The sequence below is a fragment of the Acanthamoeba castellanii genome (genome assembly GCF_000313135.1).
Source record: "Acanthamoeba castellanii str. Neff unplaced genomic scaffold scf7180000084774, whole genome shotgun sequence".
In the NCBI taxonomy this organism is placed as follows: Eukaryota; Discosea; order Longamoebia; family Acanthamoebidae; genus Acanthamoeba; species Acanthamoeba castellanii.
This window is the reverse complement of record NW_004457384.1, coordinates 53940-74248: the sequence shown is the minus strand read 5'-3', so window position 1 is coordinate 74248 and position 20309 is coordinate 53940. Positions and strand designations below refer to the sequence as shown.

The window sequence follows — 20309 nt, the reverse complement described above, 5'->3', positions numbered from 1 at the left end:
CGGCGCTGCAGGCGTCGCAGCGTCGTGGTCGCCGGCGGAGGAGACGAAGAGGCGGCAGGACTGGGCGAGGAGGCTCGGTCGGGGCAGCGTGAGCGGCGAGGAGGCGAAGCGTGGCGCGAGAAGCGGAGAAGAAGAAGGCGGACGAAAGAAGATGAAGGGCGGGCGGGGAGGGAAAAGCCCAGGAGAAGCCAGCACAGAGAGGTTTCGCGAGCTCGTTGTGTGTTGTTGCAGGGGGCTCCTACATCCCGCCACCGGGAGAGGGCACACCCCTCGGCCCAGCCTTCTGCACAACAAAAATGAGATTAAATTGAAACAGGTGCAGATTGTGTTTCGGCGTTGCAAGGAATAGTAATCAAATCCACAGGTATTCGCACCGCATCTCTTCGGCAGAAGCTAGTGATTGCACGAATCGCCCGCTACAAGATCGTAAAATGCTGTGGTGCCAAGAAAACACAAGACTTTCAAATATGCGAGGCATGCCAACTACGCGGAGCCCAAGATCTGAGTGGTGGAGGTCTTGACTCCGTGTCAAGAATAATAGGATATATTTTTGACGCAGGCCACCAACAGCAGCACGATCGGTTCGGTGGAGCTGACGCAAAGCTGCAAAATTTGCTCCCGTTCCTCGCGCCAAACATCTTGCGCCAAAGATCGCGTAACCAGCTCGGACGGTGTAGTTGGTGCCAACCATCAAAGCCCATAGACCGCAGTCGGCACCATGTCCATACGCGACTTCAGTCCTCTCTACAAATGGGTATCCCCCCTCCATTAGATATATATACGATGCTTTGAAATATATAAATAACAAATAACTCTCGTGGTAAATCGTACACAGGGATTCAGCATCAATACCCCTAAATTCCTCATCCCTCTCTTCGCCAACAACTTGCTGTCGGCCGGTAATGACGCGATTGCTCCCGTGGAAGATGTCACATACAACGATCGCGACGGGCCGATCATTCAAAAGCGAAAGCGGAATCACAAAATGAAGGAGAGCATGGAATCGGAAAATGGAGGAACGGCGCAATCTGCCAAGGTCTCGATCGAAGAGGTGATTGCCCAACGAGAAGATGAGCAGGCGAATGAAGACAGAAAGCCCTCGTGCAGGCTCGACACCACGCTCGAGGTGGCGCCCATGAAGGAGGAGGCCAAGAAGACAGACGAGACCACGCCGCTACCCGAGCGTAGCGACGCCGAGATTCTGGAGCTCGTCAAGCAGGGCAAGCTGCCGCCCTACATGCTCGAGAAGACGCTGGGCGACATGGAACGCGCCGTTCGCATCAGGCGTTTGCTCTTGGGTGCGCCCATCTTTCTCTCTTCCTCTGCCTCTCACGCTTGCCCGACATCTACTCACCACGACCACCTTCTACTTCTACTACTTGCGCTACTTCTTTTCTTTGGCGCCCATAGAGTCCAATTTGGCGCGCGACGGGTTCAACATGCAGCCGCTGCCCTTCGAGCAGTTCGACTACTCCTCCGTGTTTGGCCGCTGCTGCGAGAACGTCATCGGTACCATACCCCTTTCGGGCGCCCACACTTGCACCGCCGCTACTCGTGTGTCGTGTCGTGTCGCTCCGCCCGCACGCGTGTGTTTGATGCTAAACACTGAGCTGACCGCCGCGCGTGCGCACAGGCTACGTGCCCATCCCGGTGGGCGTGGCGGGACCCATGCTGCTCAACGGGGAGAACGTGCATCTGCCCATGGCCACCACAGAGGGCTGCCTCGTGGCCAGCACCCATCGGGGCTGCAAGGCCATCTCCGTCTCAGGCGGCGCCACCGCCGTAGTGACCACCAACGGCATGACCCGCGGACCCTGCGTCAGGTTCGTCTCTTGTCCACCACCCACGATCATTATCGACACGTCACCACTCTTTTCTTTTCGTCCCCGTCGGCTGACGTCATCGGTGGTTAGGATGAAGTCGGCCAAGGAGGCGGCGCAGCTGAAGGCGTGGCTCGAAGAGCCGGAGAACTTTGCGCAGGTGAAGAGCGACTTTGACAGCACGAGCCGCTTCGCCCGCCTTCGTGACGTATGCACTCCGTTCTTGCCCGAGTCGCTGCCGCCACCGCACACTCGTATATCTCACTCCCCTTCTCTCTTTTGTATGTATTTGGTTTGTTTGTGCAGATCAAAGTGGCGATCGCCGGGCGCAACGCCTACATCCGATTCCGGAGCAGCACGGGCGACGCGATGGGCATGAACATGCTCTCCAAGGGCACCGAAAAGGCCCTGGCCTTCATCCAGCAGGCCTTCCCTGACATGCTCATCGTCAGGTAAAAGCCCCCCCCCTCGAGCATTGGTGCGCGCGCACACGTTATTGACTGGCTGACCACCACCGTTGGCTGCAACGACACACGACACACAGTCTGTCGGGCAACTACTGCACGGACAAGAAGCCGTCGAGCATGAACTGGATCGAGGGACGCGGCAAGTCGGTCGTGTGCGAGGCCATCATCAAGGGCGACGTCGTGGAGAGCGTTCTCAAGACCACGGTGCGGGCCATGGTGGAGCTCAACACGCAGAAGAACCTCATCGGCTCGGCCATGGCCGGCTCCATCGGTATAAACAACGAGCCACCACCCCACTGCAACGCTAATTATTATCACTATTAGTCTGACCGTGTGTGGTTCTTCGCATATTACGCAGGCGGGTTCAACGCGCACGCGGCCAACATCGTGACGGCCATCTTCATCGCCACTGGCCAGGACCCGGCCCAAAACGTCGAGAGCTCCAACTGTCTCACCATAATGGAGCCGTACGTAGCTCACCACAAACTCTCATTACTTGGCGTTTTATGATAATACCGTTGGCCTCGCACAGTTCTGACTCGCAAATTGCTGTTTTCCAATGCACTGGGACGTCCAACAGGACCGACGACGGCAACGATCTGTACATTTCGTGCACGATGCCCTCTATCGAGGTCGGCACCGTGGGCGGCGGAACCCACCTGCCGGCCCAGTCGGCCTGTCTCGACCTCCTCCACGTCAAGGTACCCCCTCCCCTCACTCACTCTTTACGGCCGCTTGCCCCACCCCACCCGACTCCATAATTGGCCGCAACGCTGATGATCTTCCGCGCCCGCCCCGCCGCTTTGCCCCATCTCTCTCTCTCTCTCTCTGCGCGCAGGGAGCGTCGGAGGAGAACCCGGGCCGGAATGCCGAGAAGCTGGCCGAGGTGGTGTGCGCGGGTGTGCTCGCCGGAGAGCTGTCCCTGATGGCCGCGCTCGCCGGTACAATGCCCCCACCACCACCACAAAGTCCCGTGCCCTCCTGAAGGGTCGCGCGTTGGCTTTCGTACTAACCCGAGCGTATCTATTGACCAGCTGGCCACCTGACGCGAAGTCACATGCAACTGAACCGGGCGAAGTGAAGGGCGAGCAGCGCAACTGGGCGAAGGATGAAGGGGAGAGCGAGGAGCGAGGAGCGAGGAGCGGCGTTAATTTATTATTAGGATGGTTGTGGTTGTTGGTTCCTTGTACGGCCAGGGCGGCACTCCAACGCACAAGGCGATACCCACACCCAACACACATGTAGGAGCGCGCGTGTACGAGCAGGCAGACACACAGGCCAATGTCACGAGTAAAGAACCCAGCATGCTTGTATTTTTCGATTCGATTGGCTCGCACCTTTTCTGGCTGTTGGCTTCCCTTTTCTGCATTTTACTCATATTTTTTAATTCAAATAAAAGAAAGAAGGGAAGAAAAAGCAACGGAAGAAGAGCAACACAAGGCACAGCGCTGATCACGAGAAGAATGTTTGGTCCATCGGCTGTGTTCATTCTCGACTCTCGGGTTCGTAATCCTTTGACACGCATCAAATTTGAGAGTAGAAGCTTTGTACATAGCAATAAATTGAAAGATGGCAAACCGAAACATCGTTTGAACAGGGGAAGGTCCTGATCTGGCGCGACTACCGCGGCGATGTGCGGCTGGGGGCGGCAGAGCGATTCATGGACATCTTTATGGCCTCCGAGGACTCAGAGGCGAAGCCCATCTTTGTGGAGGACGGCATCACCTACGTCTCCGTCAACCACAGCAACCTCATCCGTATGTTCATCTTCTTGGCTCACGTTTGTTTCATCTTCTCGGCTCCTCTAAACCACGCCACCGCACATGTTCAACACACACAGTTCTGGCGGTGACCCCGAAGAACGCGGACGCGGCGATGATGCTGCTCTTTCTGTACAAGCTCATCCAGGTGCTGGTGAGCTACTTCAACAGACTCGAGGAGGAGAGCATCAAGGACAACTTCATCATCATCTACGAGCTCCTCGACGAGATGATGGACTTTGGCTATCCGCAAGCCACCGACGCCAAGATTCTCAAAGAGTGCACACTTCTCCTGCTTTCGCCTGCGATGTAGCGTCGCACACGAATCTTACACGCGTGGTCTGCGCGTCGTGTGTCGTGCGTGTCGTGCGTCGTGTGCTATGTGTGTTTCGTGTGATTGCAGGTTTATCACACAAGACTCGTACAAGCTTCAGAAGGAGGTGCGGCCGGCGCCCTCGCTGAGTACGGCGGTGCCGTGGCGCAATGGCAGCGCCAAGTACGCGTCCAACGAGGTCTTCCTCGATGTCATCGAAAAAGTCAACCTTCTCGTACGATCGCCTGCATCTCATCTCATCTCATCTCCAATGGGAGACGCACGCCACGTTGGGAGCTGCGCACGCTAATCGCAGAACCTGTTGTGCTTGCGCTGTCGTTGTTGGTCGGTGTCGTGCTGTGCGGCGGCCGCGTACCACGATTAGGTGAGCGCCAACGGAGCGGTGCTGCGTTCGGACTTGACGGGTCAGATCAGGATCAAGCCCGAGCTGTCGGGCATGCCCAACCTCTCCCTCGGGCTCAACGACCGCCTGCAACTCGAGTCCTCCCTCACCGGTACCGCACTTGTTTCTTCTCTATCTCTTTTTGTTATTATTATGTTGTTTTTGTTATTGTTGTCATTGTTTAGATAAACCTCATCTCCGGCATGCGTTGTACGGGTGCAGCCTCGGGCGGCAAGGGGACGGTGGTGATGGAAGACATCGCGTTCAATCAGTGTGTATCACTCACCGAGTTCGAAAGGGACAGGTACGTAGTGGTCTCAGTGTACACTGGGTGCTCACTTGAGGGGTGGTACTTAAGTTCTCTCACCCACTCTCAACACAAAACAGGATTATCAGCTTCATCCCGCCCGACGAGGAGTTCTCGCTGATGACCTACCGACTCAGCACTCTCCACGTATTCATTGCTCTCTCGTTCTCCTGCGTGGCTTTCCTTTCCTTTCCTTTTTTTAAACTGTACGTGGCCTCCGGCCACACGCGTGCGCAGATCAAGCCGCTCATCTGGGTGGAAGCTATCGTCAACGTGCACCAACACTCGCGCGTCGAATATCTCATCAAGGTACCCCCTCACCAGCGCCCATGGCTGCACAGTTTGCACGCACATGAGTGTACCTTACGGCTGGTGACTAATCCATGCGTGCATGGAATGTCGTGCGATGGGCACAGGCTCGAGCGCAGTTCAAGACCCGTTCGACGGCCAAGAACGTCAACATCTTCGTGCCCGTGCCTCCCGACGCGGATTCGCCCAAGTTCAGGACCAACTCCAGTAGTGGTTCCGTGAAGGTAATTCAAATAATGTTATTTATTCTTATTTATTAGTTATTTATTTAATTATATCACGTTCTTATTCTTATTCTTGTTCCTGTTCCTGTTCTCATTCCTATTCTTCTTCTTCTTCTTTTCATGGCCTATTACAGTACGTGCCAGAGAAGGACGCCATCTGTTGGCATATCCCCAGCTTCCAGGGCGGCAAGGAGTTCCTGCTCCGGGCGCACGTCGCACTTCCCTCGACCGGCGGTACACTCCGGCCCTCCATGCTCCCAGCCGCCATGGGCAGCATCTAATATGAACAACGGAATGCTCGCGCCCGCCGCAGGAGGCGAGGAAGACGCGCCGAGGTTCGCGCACCCGCCCATCACCGTCCACTTCGAGATTCCCGGTTTGCCTGTGTCGGGCCTTCAGGTCCGTTACCTCAAGGTCTTTGAGCGTTCAGGGTACATCACCACAGTTTGTTTACGCAACGCTCAATGAGGCTCTCGGCACCTATGCTCACATGACGATCCATCGCCTCTGGACAACGCAACAGATATCAGGCACTCCCGTGGGTGCGCTACGTGACCATGAGCGGAGACTACCAGTTCCGTCTGGCTTGAACCGTAGCCACAACCTCTTGTGCGGCGTTCAGAGTTTTGTTTGGTTTTCTTTTTCGCGGGTTCGTCTGAGAAAACAAGTGAAAAGCAAAAGCAAGTAGCAACACACATCAGTCGCCGAATTCGCATGCTCGATTGCGGCCGCAAGGGGCAAGCACATGGCGGCACTACCGAATGCTGAGCCTTTGGCAACGAATGAGCTCTTCTTGGTGGTCTCGGATCACTCCTCCTTTGCTCGCAATGACCGTCTCCTGTGGTTTGTAGAGCGACTGCTTGCCGCCACCTCGTTAGAGGTCGCAGAGGTGCGCCTCCGATCCATCATCATTATTCCTCTCACTTGATTGAGTGGGATTTCTCCCTCACGATCTCCATTCAGATTTTAATTTCTTCCTTAAATTGTCGCAATGCAAGCAATGGACTTTGCTAATTGTCGTGCTTGCATCTGTTTCTTGCGTTTGCTGTACAACTGTGCAGGACGATGAAGCGCTCGGGCTATTCATGCTCTCGGCCACCACGCGGCTGGGCTCGCACTTCCTCCTGTCTGCCTCGGAGACCAAGCGGCTGTCGAAGCGCGGTACCCTCCGCACGGCCTCCAAGGACAACAGCGCCGCCACCCTCGTCGTCGTCGGCAAGCACACGGCGGCCGCCAAGGCCAGCGACGCGGTCGCCCCAGCGGCCACCACCGCCGTGATCGCCGGTCCGGTGGCCGCCACACAGCCGCTGGCGCTCAAGCCCGGCAGCAGCGTGTACACAATCTACGCGCGTCACCGCCTGGTGTTCTCCCTCGACATAAGCCCGTCGGTGGCGAGCCTCACCCCGTCGGGGAGCGTTCTCTACGAGCACTTCTACACCGTGCTGGAGCACTGCTTCCTGGAGCTGATCAAGCCGATCGTGTTCCCCGCACTCAACATAGAGGTGCCCTAATCATCCCCTGTGACGTTGAATCGCACGTGTGTGCTTGTGTGGTGTGCTTGTGTGCTTGTGTGCGTGCGTGTGCGTGTGCGTGTGCGGTAACTCACGGTGGTGTTCAACGAGTGCAGGTTGTGCTGGAGGTGTTTGTGTCGGTGCTCGCTCAGGGTTCTACCGGCGACACATTCCGAGTGTTGGTGCAAGGCGCATTGCTCACCTCGGCGAATGCTCACTCCCTGCTCGCTACGCTGAAGAAGCAGCTCAAGCATCTCGAAACCGACATCGCTCACATCTATCTCAACACGTACCCACCTCCCCGCCTCGCTGCGTTCCGCCCTCGGTCCATGCTAATGGCACCACAACCACAACCACAACCACACACCTCACTGAACACAAGACCTCAACTCGCCACACCCGACCTTCGTGTCGCTCTGCAAAACGGAGTGTTCGCGCTCACACTCCTCCCCCACGACGCCAGCCCGGGCCTCATTCGTACGCATCAGCCCTGCGTGATGACGTTACTTTAAAACCCACGTGATCGCTAGCGGGCGGAGCGCTGATTGCCGTTGATTGCCGTTGTTGATTGTTCGCTGTGCACAGTGATTACCGACGGTGTGACGCCCATCCCCGACGGACGCACCTACGACAGCTACGTCATGCTGTTGAACCGGGAGGACATCTCATGCTCGGTGATCCTGCTCGACGGATTCGAGGACCGGCCCTCCTGCCACTTTGGCTACATCCCCGACACAGGTAAATACGAGACATATCGTTACTGCTATGTGCGGTGGTGCGTGTGCGTGTGCGTGTGCAGTTCAATTTTCTGCGCCCATCTCACTCGAAGCTCGTCCGGACCAGACATGCTGCGCTTCCTGTGCAACTGCACCTCCGGCCAGTTCATTCAGGAGGATGACCTGCTGAGCGACCGGCCCGTGGAGGACGTGGCAAACGACCTCGCCTGCACAGCCATCCAGCGACACTTGCTTATCAAAGAGTTCAAACTCATGCGCCCTGAATCGGACATGGCCGGCGGCATGAGCGATCCAGTACGCATCACTCCCCACCACGGCACATGCTGCACAACCAACGACACGACCAACGACACCACACGCACACGACACGACACACTGATCAGTTGGCCGTGTGCAGTTGCTGCCGAGCATGCTGCCTCCGACGGTGGCGGTGAATCATCCGTTTCCGTGGGTCTCGTACCCTCCGCCCGAGATTCCCGTGGGCCGCTTGAAGGTGCGCGAGTACCACCTGGACTGCCACCTGTCGCACGTCGTCGACCTGCGGCTGCAGGAGGGCTTCCAGCTGCACAACCTGGTCTTCGATGAGAGTACGCCTTCACTCACCCACAACTCTGGCTTCTGCCCAGTTCTGAGCCATGGCTACCATTCGTGTGTGTGGTGTGTGTGTGTGTGTGTGTGTGTGTGTGTGTGTGTGTGTGTGTGTGTGTGTTCCAGGCAAGGGAGAGGTGGCCGCGCGGCTGCGACTGGGGTGGCAGCCGGACGTCAGCCTCGAGTACTGGCTCACCTCTGGTTCCACGTCGCGGAGGGGTTCCCTGGGCCAGTCCAACTTCAGCTCGCTCCTGGGGACCCTCCACATCCGCATCTACCTTGCCGCCCACCGCGACTTTCTTCACCGATTCGATAGCCAAAACCGACACGTACGCACACGCACGCGCACCACCGCACATGCGTAATCGCACACGCACCACCGCACGCCCATGCGGCAGGAGCTGAGCTTTATTGACTTTGCTGGCCCTCATCGATGCAGAAACCGGGCTACACGCAACACTCGCCCATCCAGCAATTCGTGGAGGAGATCGCCGAGACCGACCGAGTCCTCCGGGTGCTCCTCACCAAGATGTCCAAGCTGGCCCTGCTCGCTCCCGAAGGGTATGCCGCGTGTGTGTCTCGTTGCTTTGCGTGCGCGTCGTCCTTGCTCTCTTTGGAACCTGCGATGATCACACTTGCCACCAGACACGCGGGTCCTGGGCCGTCTCGTTCGAAATGGAGCGCAGCCGTGAGCACTGAAACGGAGGACCGGCTGGCCCGGGAGGAAGAGGTACACCCAACCACCCGCCCGCCCACCCACTGCGAGATTCCCTCGACGACTCATCTTCCGTTCAATCGCGTGCCGCCGCGCAGCAACGCCGGCGATTTTCGGAGCTCCTGCCGGCCCTACGTGGGCGACTGCACCGATGGCTCAAGACGGAGAAGCTGGAGCTCCTGCTGCTGCCCGAGTCCTCGCTCTTCCCCAACGGGGTGGAGCACGCCGCCGAGAGCCTGAGCACCGCCTCGCGCCACCAGGTACGCGGCCGACCACTTCTCCTCCCGCCTTCAACACGCCAATTGACGCGTGTGTCGTGCGCGTGTCGTGTCGTGTCGTGGTGAACAGTTGAACCAGCTGTATCAGCCGGCGAGGGAGACGCTGACTGCGGTGTGCCGCGACTGGACCTCCTTCGGCGACTCGCAGTCGGTGTTCGTGAAGCTCCTTCCGCCCTCCTCCACCGCCTCTGCCTCGCCCTCCTTCTGCCTCCTGCGACTGAGCTGGGAGACCAACAGGTGTGTACCCCTCTCTACACGTCATCACCGCAGCAGCGGTGCCCGAGCGAAGCGCGGTGCGGCTCACTTTTTGATTTAATTTCTCTGCGCAGTTTTGTGGTGGCGCACCTGTCTTTCTTCGCGCGGCCCGCAGAGAGGCGGTCGGCGCTGCGCAACCTCAAGCGCAGGATCAACGAAGCCAAAGTCGGCGTACGTACCACACAACAAGGCTTTATCTCCGAAAATAACGAATCACCAATTCAAATTCTGGTGAAAATGGTTCAGGAGAAGCGCGAGACCCGGCAGTTTGGCAGTTTCAGCAAGCTCTTCCGGCCGATCGTGGTCAAGTACGAGCCGAAGGACGTGGCCGACGCGCGGGAAGGCAGCCTGCCCTCCCTCAATGCGCCCACCGTGCCGCTGCTGGGGACCTACCTGTGGAAGAAGCGCTGGGTGTGGCCCATACCGGAGGTACGCTCGGCTCAACCACCCTGGATTGGTTGTGTGTGTGGGGGGAGACTGTGTTTGAACGATTTCTAATTACTTTTCGTTTCCGTTTCGCTTTGGTACGTTATTCTACACACAGGACGACACAAGGGCAGCGGCGGCGAAGCTGCTCATGGCAGCGCGTCTGCGGGATCACTTCCTGTTGCTCACTTCAGCGCCCCATTTCAATCTTGTCAAGGTACAGAAAAAACTGCACCACACGACACGCACAGCGCACTCGCTGACCCGCGCCAACAGGAAATGAGTTTCCGTGTCTCGTCCGGGCACGCCGCTGGACGATATGCGGGCTGCGTGGTGCAATATGTGCTCTACCAGCACCCGCCGTCCCACCTGGTGACCGAGCTCTGGATCGAGCCTCAATACGGGTGAGCCCCCCCCCCGTCAACCACCAAGCGCACATGGCACACACGGCACACACCACAACTTTCGCACGCGTCTGCTCACATGCGAGTGGTCAGAACCTACACGTTGGACTCGGGCATGGCCAACGGCGGCCGGCGCACCCTCTCGGAGCGCGAGATATGGGAGGAGGCGGCCGAGTCGCTCTACCAGGCCGACTGCCGGGTCATCTTCGCGCTGTGCTCGTTCGACCTGCTGAGCAACCACGTCAACCGGGCGCCGGGCTCGCGCATCGAGCTCTCCATCGCTCTCCCGCCGCTCAACCCCGGCTTCCAGATCGAAGGGTCGGCCATCGACGACTACGACTCAGGCGTCAGTCTCGAGTACAGGTTCGTGCCTATCGATTATTATTTATGATTTATTATAATTTGTTAGTATTATTATTGCGTTTTTTGATTCCTTTTTATTTTATCTCACCAAATGAGCACAGCCTGCAGCGACCGGGCGTAAGCGTGCGGAGTTTGATCGCCTTTGGTCTCAAGGCGGAGGAGTCGTACCCGATGCTCAGTCCGTTCCTGCCACTGCCGTCTCCCGACGCCTCACCCGAGGAGGCCGAGAGCGCGGCCGGATCCGCGCAGGCGGCGGCCAACAAGGCGCTCTACAACATGCTCGCCGTGGCCCTGCGCGTGCTCACCGACTGTGAGGTGCGGTTGACACTGCGCCCGAGCATCACCCGACACTCGGCACCAGTGGCCACTGACTCACTGACTCAATTCCCACCTCCTATGTAAACGTGAGCAGGTGAAGGTGGATGAGAGGATGATGTCTCAGTCCGAGGAGGCCAACGAAGACGAGGTCGCGGGGCAGCGTTGCTTCACCAAGGTGCGCACTCGGAATATCGTGGCCAGTCTACAACGCGAGCCGGCTCGGGCTAACGATTGTGATCCTGCAGGTCATGTCCAACATCCGTGTGGTGCTCGCCGTCCTGCCGCCCTACCACGCGCCTTCGTCGCACACACACAACCCGACCTTCCCCATCCGATACTACGAATGCTCGCGTGATGCGTACGTTTCTCTCTCGACAACCCCAGGTCCGTTACATGTTGTGTCTCACCGCACACGCACACACTTGATTTTTCAGCGTGGCGCATCAGCCAACCATGCACTCGCGCGTCGTGCGCGAATTGTTGCTTTCGCTGGGCGACTACGAGACGGACAAGGAGCGAGGCCAGGCGCTGAATCGTATGACCACCTCTGCCGCGCTGGTCGTTCGCGCCGTGCACCGGCTCTACAAGCGGGCCTTCGTCAAGGCCGTCTACACGGCGCTCCGCGATGGTGCGCCCGTGCACCCGCACGACATCGCCCTGGTATGTGTCGACACACGCTAGCCCTCGCCCACAGTGCATTCCTGAGCACGCGCTGACGTGTGTGATGGCTGTTTGAAATTCTAGGGCTTGGCCACGTGCGCGCAATACCACATGCCGGTCGACTTCTCGCAGTACCTGCGCATACTGCGGGCGCACGCGCCCGAGGGCGACTCCATCTTGGCGCTCGAGGAGCGGCTGCGCAGCATCGTGGCCGAGGCCTACCGACCGGTCACCGCCGGCTCGGCCGGGCTCTACTTTTACACCGGTAAGCCGAGCGACGCCGACGGCGGCGAGGCCGACGACGCCGCCGACGACGACGAAGATGACGGCGGCGGGCCCAGCGACGAGGAGGAGTCGTTCTGGAAGGAGGAGCTTCTCTTCTACGCGCCGCAGTCGCAGCAGCAGATGATGATGACCCAGCCGCTACCGACGGCCAGCCTCATGCGGCGCAACCCGTCCGTGGGCGTGTTCCCGTTCCCGTTCTTCCTCAAGGTCGACCCCATATCGACGGCCGTGTCGCGCGCCTCGTCGGCCATCAAGCCCAACAAGGCCGACAAGGCCGGCGTCGACACCGACATCGACGCCGACGAGGACGCGCTGGGGGAGAGCAACGGAATGAAGGACTCGATGGGCAGCGGGACCGAGCTGTCGGACTACGGCGACGACACCTACGGCGATGACACGGACGTCACCGACGCGACCGACATCGGCGAGGACACCGACACCGGGACCGACGGCATGACGCCCAAGCCGCTGCGCAGCTTCTCGACCGACACCGACACCGATGACCCCGACATCCAGGTATTGATTTCTCAGAGTTTAGATTGGTGGATGCTCACCAGTGTCTCCGGACTCAACGTAAAACGCTGATTGGTGCAGGAGGATGTGGAGGCGGACGCGTTCGACTACCTCCACTCCCAGAGCAGCGCCTCGTTCCTCCGCACGTCGCGGGGCAAGGTGGTCCTGCAGGTGGTGGCGCTCACGCTGCCCCCGCTGCCCACGCCCAGGAACGCGTCGACCGGCGACTACTTTGAGGAGCTCACCCGCGGCACCAACGCCCGAAGGTACGTAGCGATGATCTCTGATTGTTGAGTGGCGAGCGAGAGCAAGATCTGATTGTTGGTTGGTTGGTTGGCAGATCGGATCACCACGGCCACCACGGACGCTCGCAATCGCACGGCAATCACGCCGCGGGCCAGTCGGGCGCTCACGACATCCCGCGGCCGTACAACACGCTGCCGGCCCCGATCCTCAACGCCATGACGGTACTGCGCGCGGAGATCCACGCCTCGCTCACCCTCTACACGCTCGACAAGATCCGCCAGTCCCTCCGTCTCGGACCCGCCGGTGGCGTCGACCTCCGCGAAGACACTCTGGGTGTCGTCGTGCAGCAGGTATCGTGTGTGTTGTGTGTCGTGTGTCGTGCGTGTCGTGCGTCGCGTGCTAACGGCTGATTGCTTTGGTGCAGGTTGATTCGCTCCCGTCAGGCAGACGACATGTGGCTGTGTACCCGCTGGTCTTTCTGGTGCGCTTCCAGTCCCAAGAGCTCTTGGGCCGGCGATAGGATTGAATCGCGTTGTGGACTAACCCCGGGAAATGAACAGGAAGCGGGCAAGGGAATGCAGATATTCCTGCGGCAGTTGGCGCGGCCGCAGGCACAGGCAGACGCGCTACGACTGCAGCCGGTCGGCGAGGACTTCCTCGCGCTGCCCGACGAGGCGGTCGACGAGGTCGACAATGTCGATGACGGCGACAGCAGTGTGGAGGGCCTTCTCCACGCCGACCTCGAAGATGAGCGTTTGAGCGAAGAAGACGACGACGACGACGACGAGGCCAGCGACAGAGAAGGCCGCGAGGGAAAGGGCGAGAAGAACAAGCTTCCCTATTGGCTCATCATCACGCCGGAGGACAGCCGAATCAACGGCCCGCGGGTGCGACTGCGATTCCAGCGAGGCCGGCTCACGCCCGAGGAGGCTCGCGCGGTGGTCATGCGCGCCGAGCGGTCCATTGCGCACCTCGTGCGTCGCGTGAACCAGGAAATCCTCTTGTGGTACGCCCTTGCCGTCAAATTCTTCGCCTTAATACCACCGCCACGAGTGCCAACGCCACGCACACGAATCTATTTTCCAGGTCGTTGCATAAGACGTCGCATTGCTCGGCGCTGCTCATTCCGCCATCCGAGAGCGACGAAAAGGAGAAGACGCAACGCAGCGCCTGGCAAGACAACTTCATCCTTCACGTCGGCAAGGAGGTACGTACCATACCACACCAGCTTTGCCTTTCATTTGATAATGGGGCGTGGTTTGTAACGAATTACTCAAATGCCTTGTCTTGCGCGCGTGCAGCGGGCGAACCCGTTGTTCTTCGACTTGGAGGCCTACCGGCCGGGTCGCTTTGCCTGTCCGCGGGTGCATGTCATCCGATTCCCTCTTCATCGCAGGCTCGAGCCCGACGCGGCACTACGCGCCGTGATCGGTGCCGTCCTCGACCCCTTTGCCATCGGCAACCGTCGGCACATGTTCGTCTACAAGGTACGGCACGCACACATCATTGATGCGACACGACACGACACGACACGACACGACCAACGACACGACCAACGACACGACACGACACGCACATGATCCGCACGACGCACAAGAATGTACTAAACTTGAATTCCATGGCGAAACCAGGAAAAAACCGGCAACACGTTCTATCTGCGCCTGTCGGCTCTCACCGTGGCCCAGGCAGAGGCGCAGCAGGAGGGCAAGGAGCCCTCGCCGGCGCCGGTCGCCGCCAAGGTCGAGTCCCCCGCGACCCCCCAGAGCAAGGAGTCGACGGGAGTTGCGACGCCAACGCCGGTGGCGAAGAAGGTGTCCGAGGCGGACGTCAGGCCTCAGGCCCGATCGCCGCAGGTCGCCGCGCTGCGGGACAGCCAGGAGCTGAAGCGGATGGGCTCGCGGAGCGGCGAGCTCTCGCTGGTCCGCGGCGGCGCGGACAAGGACGGCCTCCTCGGGGAGGAGGAGCCGACCGGCTACGTGCTCCAGGTCGAGGTGTTTGGCGTCGAAGAAGTCGGCGCCGAGATCGCCGACCAACTGCGCGAGGTGTGCCCTTCTTCTTTGTTTTATGCGTGTGCGGTGATGCAGTGTGCGCGAATGCTAACTGTCAGTTTGCGCTGGTCAGGTGGTCGAAAGCCGACTGTCGTCGACAACCCTGGCGGTCATCTCGAGCCTGCTGCTGCGCAACCCGCTGCTGAAGCTCACCGCCGAGGACGTGGCCTTCCTCCAGCCCTCGCCCGTCCCCGACAAGTCCGTCACACTGGGCCTGCCGTTGGTCCTCTCCGACTGCTACCTCTTCCTCCACCTCCTTCGGCAGAATCTCCTCCTGTACAACGCCCCCACTCCCCCTTTTCTCGTGCTGACTCATGCTGACGTGTCATACGTGACGTCATCATGCGCACGTGCAGGCTGCTGTACCGCATGCAGTTCGCGGTCGGACCGTCGGGGCGGCCTACGCTGGACTCGCCCAGCGTCACGGGCGAGGTCGACGCCGTGCCGACAGTGACCGTGACAGCCCCGGAGGACGAGCAGACCGACGAACTCGTGACCATCACCGAAGCCGACTTCATGTTCCTCTACAACCAGGGCGCCGCCTCCGGGCCGGGAGGCGCCGGCGGCGAAATAGGACAGGTTCGCGCCCACCCCCCTTTTGTGTGGTCGCGTGTCGTGCGGTTGTGTGCTGATGAGAGCTGTCGGCAGGGCATGGCGTGCGTGTTCATACGGCTGCTGGACGCCCACGGGCGGACGGTGCTGCGGGTGCCTCACGTCCCGCAGGCGGCCGACCGCCCCCAGATCGACGAGTGGCTCAGCATCGTGCGGGCGCAGCTGCCCCAGTACTCCCCCTCCCTCGCCCGCACGGACGAGCGCGAGTGCCGGTACCGCATCGCCATCGACATGTGGGGCCGCGGTGGCCTCTCCATCGACGCCCTCTCCCAGAAGCTGTCGGAGCGGATTCACCAGGTACCTACCATCACCGTGCGTCGTGTAGTTATCGCGTGCGATTGCACTAACGCCAGACCCTCCGTAAGACTCTCTTGGACTACGCCCTGGAAACGAGCGCACTGCGTCGGGCGGCCATGCCCTTGGCCGCGCGCGATCTGCTGGAACAGGCGGCGGCGATCAGCAGCCCGTCGGTCAACCTCGTCGGTGGTCCCGTGTCCATGGGCGCCTGGGAACTCCAGACCTTCGTCACCAGCCTGCTCACGCTGCTTCACGACATGCGACCCGCATCGAAACCCACGCTCCTCGTGCGCTACCCGGACGCTGTGCATAGCGTCGAGGTGCGCCCCGGCCCGATCCAGCTCTTGTGAAGTGTCTCGCCGCGACCGCATTTTCTTATCGGATTTCTCTTTCTTTTCGTTCACACTCCCACCACAGGCGCGGAAGGTGCCCAAGGTGCTGATTGCCAACAAGCAAAAGTTCCTCTTCACGATCGTCGTGGGCGACAGCGAGACGGCGCAGATCGAGGAGGACCGCAAGGAGGGCCCCACGGTGCCCCACCACACGCTGTTCGCGCAGGTGACCGGAGGCGCGCGAGTCGGAAGTGGCATCGGCGGGGCCGGCGGCGGCGGGCCGTCGTCGGTGGACCAGGTGTCGGTGGGCCGACGCCGGTGGTTCGCCATCGGCAAGATCACCGCCGATCGGGCCGAGGTGCTGACCTACAACTGGGCCACGTCGTTGACCGAGCGCCTCTCGTCCTTCGTCGAGCAGCACGCCGGGTGGGCTCGTCAGCGCGACGTAGTCCTGCAACGCATTCTGTATCAGGTACGCACGACACGCACCGACACACAACACTCACACGCCAGAAACACCACCGCACACGCCGTTGGCCGCCTTTTGACTCGTGCGCACTGACATTCATCGAATTCTTTCAGAAAATGGGGCTCTACTGCCGCTTGAGTCATTTGCCCAAGCCCACGCCCGCCGGCGGATCGTCCGCGACTCCCGGCGGTGGTCCTGCGCCCGGTCGACAGATCCCGGCGGCGCTGCGCTTCCTCCGCGGCGTTCCGATGCCCACCACGCCCAAGGGCGGCGCCGAGAAGAGCGGCGCCGCCGCTTCTCCCTTCTCCATCGAGGTACCACACCCCAGCTCAGCTTCTAACAATTTTCCCTGAGCTCATCGCACACGCGCACACCGCTAACGCTCACGTTCACCGCACACCGCAACGCACACCGCACACGCAGGCAATGGAGGCGTTAATCCCGCAGCCGGCGTTGCCTCCACAAACGCCCAAGTCCGAGGCCCGGCGCGAGGGCGGAGGCGGTGCGAGAGGCGCGGGTCAGGGCGCGCAGGGGACGCCCGGGGCGGGCTCGCGGGGCAGGGACCGCGGCGATGGCGGCAGCGCTGGCAAGGAGGAGGACTTCGACCTCGTCCTCCAGAACAAGGCGCCCACCGTTCCGCTCCACCGCACGCCTCTCGCCAACGAACCCAACCCACTCGCCCGACACGGCTACCAACTCAAGGAAATCGCCGCGCACCACCACACCCGGGTGCGCCCTCTGCTTATTTCTTGTTCTTGTTCTTATCATTCGTTGTTATTACCGTCATTGCTTATGTGATTTTCGCTATATTTATTGTTATTGTTGTTTGTGTGCGGCACAACAGATGAAGAAGCTGTACGATCTGGTGCGCGTGACCTCCCAGTGGCGGCACAACGTGATATCGGTCCGGAACGACGGGCGGGTGGGTCCGCAGGGCCACGCCAACCACGCGCAGACGATCACCCATTCGGCGCGTGTCGTGTGCTGCTACCGCGTGCCGTTCCGCTTCACCGCCGGCCACACCAAGCAGGCACCCACGGCGCCGCCCTCGTCGGAGCGGCTCTACCTCTCGGCCCAGCCCAAGCAGGCCGCGAGCGAATCCGACTGGGCGCAGGACGTGGCCTACAAATTCCTCGAGCAGTACACCCGCTACCTCCGACTGCTCGGCGGCACCTCCCTCCCCGCACACGCCCCCAACGATCCGGTACTGCTGTGTGCTGTGTGCTGTGTGCTGTGTGTCGTGTGTGCGTGTGTGCGTGTGCGTGCATGTCATGCGCGTCGTGTGTGTCGTGGCTTACCCTCTCGTTTTTGCATTGCACAGGATCAAGGGCGAACGGCGTACCTGTACAAACCGGTGGGTGACGAGGGCGTGCTGCTGCTCGCGGTCGCGCTCCGCGGTCGCTTCGTGGCCTGCGACGTCTACGGCCTGCAGCTGCCCGCCCCCGCCGCAGAATCCCGCAGCAAGAACTGGGGCAAGCAGATGGTCCGCGAGTGCGGCCGCGTGCGACATCAGCTCCACCTGGGTACGCATCCATTCTTCATTAAGTTGTCGCTTTTTTCCCCGCCTCTTTCGTTCTTTGCGCCCTTCGCTTCTTTCTTTCTGATGGTGGCCTACCACTACTCGCAGGGTCGTCGGTGTATGATTTCCACGTGGAGGCGCTGCACTCGTTCCTGGCGGCGCCCGACGCTGCGCTGCCGCCGCTGCCGTCGGCCGAGTGGCTCGCCACCCTCCACTCGCTGTCGCAGGACGTGCCGGCGCCGCCCTCCTACGCGCGCAACCAGCTCGCAGCCCGCATTCTTTCCATTCCACTGCCCAACAACGGCATCCGCATCGGTCCCATCGAACTGTTCCAGTTCATCTGCCGACACTCCTCCCGCTACGGTCTTCGCACCCTCGACGTACGCTCCCATTTCCACCCAAAACGCGGTTATTTATTTGCTTTGCCCGTCTGTACCGGGCTGGGCCGGCACACAGCTGACCTGGGCTTGGCCGTCACACAGGCGCGCGGCATCGTGCCAGCGTTCTATTTCACGGCGCCGACGCCGGCCTCGCAGCTGCACGAGGTCTACTCGGTGGTGGCCTTCGTGCTGCCCGACACTCTTCAAGCGTCGTCGTCGTCGTCGTCGTCTTCATCGGCCTCGTCGAGCACCGCCTCGTCATCGAATCGCATGTCGGCGCTGGGCATCTCGACTGCCACGTCAGCAACCACCACGGCGTCGTCCGTCACTTCCACGCCGGGCGCGGCCAACACCGGCGGTGCCTCGTTCGTCCCGCAGCCGTCCCTCCTCTCCGGCCTGCCGAGCGGCCGCGAGGGCAGCCTCGTCGGCAAGCTCCTCCCCGGCGGCCGCGAGGGCAGTTTCCTCGGCGGCGGCACCAGCAGTCGTCAGCCGACGCTGGTCCAGCAGCAGGAGGGCGTGTCGGCGGCCGCAACCTACACGCCGCGTGTGATGCGGATCAAGATGTTCATTCTCCGCACGACGCCGTCGCACACGGTGCCGCTGGCGTCGCCGCGCGCGCCGTCGGCCGTGGGCGAACTCGATCTCGACATCGACATCGCCGGTGCCATGGGCGAGGTGGGCGAGGCCGCTGCGCGCCGACTGCGCGAGGTGGTCGACACCGCCGCCATGCACCGACGCCGGGACGACCTGTGGCTCAAGCTCAGCAAGCTTCCATCCTACCCAGGTGCGGTCTTGCGTGTGCGATGGTGTGAGTGCGTGCGTGCGGTCATGCGTGTACGGCGTTGTTTGACGTTGTGTGCGGCGTGCAGGCTCGGGAGGAGACGGTTCGGGCGTAATGAGCGAGGCCGAGGTGTGTCTGCTGATGCAGATGGCCAGGTGGCGCGCCATCGACGACGTCGACCCGTCGCTGGCGCTCGTGTACGGGATGGGACTGCCCTGGCACCAGGTGCTCAAGTACCTGGGCGAGGTCTACCGCGAGCGCGCCCATGTGCTCCTCACCCCACAGTGCCGCCACCTCTTCCTCATGTCGGCCGCGTCGCCGACCTCCTCATCCACCTGGCCCTGCCGGGCGCGCCGGCCCTGCCCTCGTCGCCGCCTTCATCGCCGCCGCCCCAGCCGGCCGTGTTCAACATGCCCTGGCTCTCGTCGGCATCGTCGTCGGTGCCGTCGTCGCCCTCGTCGATGATGCCATCATTATCGGCCGAGGTGGGCGAGGGCCAGCCGCGGCTGTACATCTGCCGACGGCTCACCGAGTCGGTGGGCACCGACGCGGAGGAGGACCGACAGGAGGAGGCCGACCTCACGGCCCTCGTCAATACCCTCTGCACGTTCCTCACCCGCCTCCTCACCCTGCCCTCCCCCAACGCCAAAGGTTGATGATGATGATGGTGGTGCTCTTCCTCTTGTACAAAATAAACGGAAAAAGATCACAGTGCGCCAAAGCCCACCAGCAGACAGCTTTTCTTTTCAGTTTCATTGGGGGGGGGTGCGGCATTAGGCAAGTGGCTACCGGTCAACACCACACAACAGCTGGAGCGGAGGAGCTGAAGACTTCCACCACCAACACAAGTCCTGACGAGTCGCTGGCCAAGATCCCAACGAAGCTATCGGTATGTGAAGCCCTCCCTCCCCCCTCGTAAGACGACCACAACAAAGAAGGAGAAGGCTGCTCACTTGTTTGTTAGACTCG

At 60.8% G+C, this 20309-nt stretch overlaps 3 protein-coding genes across 3 annotated transcripts; all 3 read left to right on the top strand.

Annotated features, from left to right (window-relative positions):
- Window positions 1–1135: 1135 nt before the first annotated feature.
- ACA1_275640 (hydroxymethylglutarylCoA reductase (NADPH), putative) lies at window positions 1136–3368 on the top strand (the record flags this gene model as incomplete). The annotated part of the gene is made up of 10 exons (XM_004337355.1): window positions 1136–1298; window positions 1411–1509; window positions 1634–1823; window positions 1914–2028; window positions 2127–2272; window positions 2365–2558; window positions 2646–2754; window positions 2868–2988; window positions 3126–3228; window positions 3322–3368. The coding sequence occupies 10 exons, from the start codon at window positions 1136–1138 to the stop codon at window positions 3366–3368; spliced, it is 1287 nt and encodes a 428-aa protein (XP_004337403.1).
- A 579-nt stretch (window positions 3369–3947) lies between these two features.
- Window positions 3948–6193, top strand: ACA1_275630 (the record flags this gene model as incomplete). The annotated part of the gene is made up of 11 exons (XM_004337354.1): window positions 3948–4044; window positions 4128–4326; window positions 4451–4571; window positions 4746–4875; window positions 4986–5067; window positions 5151–5217; window positions 5308–5379; window positions 5487–5603; window positions 5738–5837; window positions 5917–6034; window positions 6127–6193. 11 exons carry the CDS (start codon window positions 3948–3950, stop codon window positions 6191–6193), a joined length of 1170 nt encoding a protein of 389 aa, XP_004337402.1.
- A 155-nt stretch (window positions 6194–6348) lies between these two features.
- Window positions 6349–19996, top strand: ACA1_275620 (uncharacterized protein; the record flags this gene model as incomplete). The annotated part of the gene is made up of 43 exons (XM_004337353.1): window positions 6349–6492; window positions 6665–7105; window positions 7231–7403; window positions 7749–7852; window positions 7958–8145; window positions 8249–8438; window positions 8566–8768; window positions 8879–9000; window positions 9085–9169; window positions 9253–9414; window positions 9503–9669; window positions 9762–9858; window positions 9934–10116; window positions 10232–10330; window positions 10390–10517; window positions 10611–10880; window positions 10982–11195; window positions 11293–11373; window positions 11444–11556; window positions 11633–11858; window positions 11943–12659; window positions 12738–12922; window positions 12997–13252; window positions 13327–13383; window positions 13463–13908; window positions 13989–14109; window positions 14204–14376; window positions 14668–14944; window positions 15024–15226; window positions 15307–15529; window positions 15599–15859; window positions 15916–16179; window positions 16277–16390; window positions 16490–16663; window positions 16774–16974; window positions 17084–17389; window positions 17505–17864; window positions 17982–18183; window positions 18288–18559; window positions 18662–19343; window positions 19429–19537; window positions 19566–19573; window positions 19626–19996. The coding sequence occupies 43 exons, from the start codon at window positions 6349–6351 to the stop codon at window positions 19994–19996; spliced, it is 9372 nt and encodes a 3123-aa protein (XP_004337401.1).
- Window positions 19997–20309: the final 313 nt, after the last annotated feature.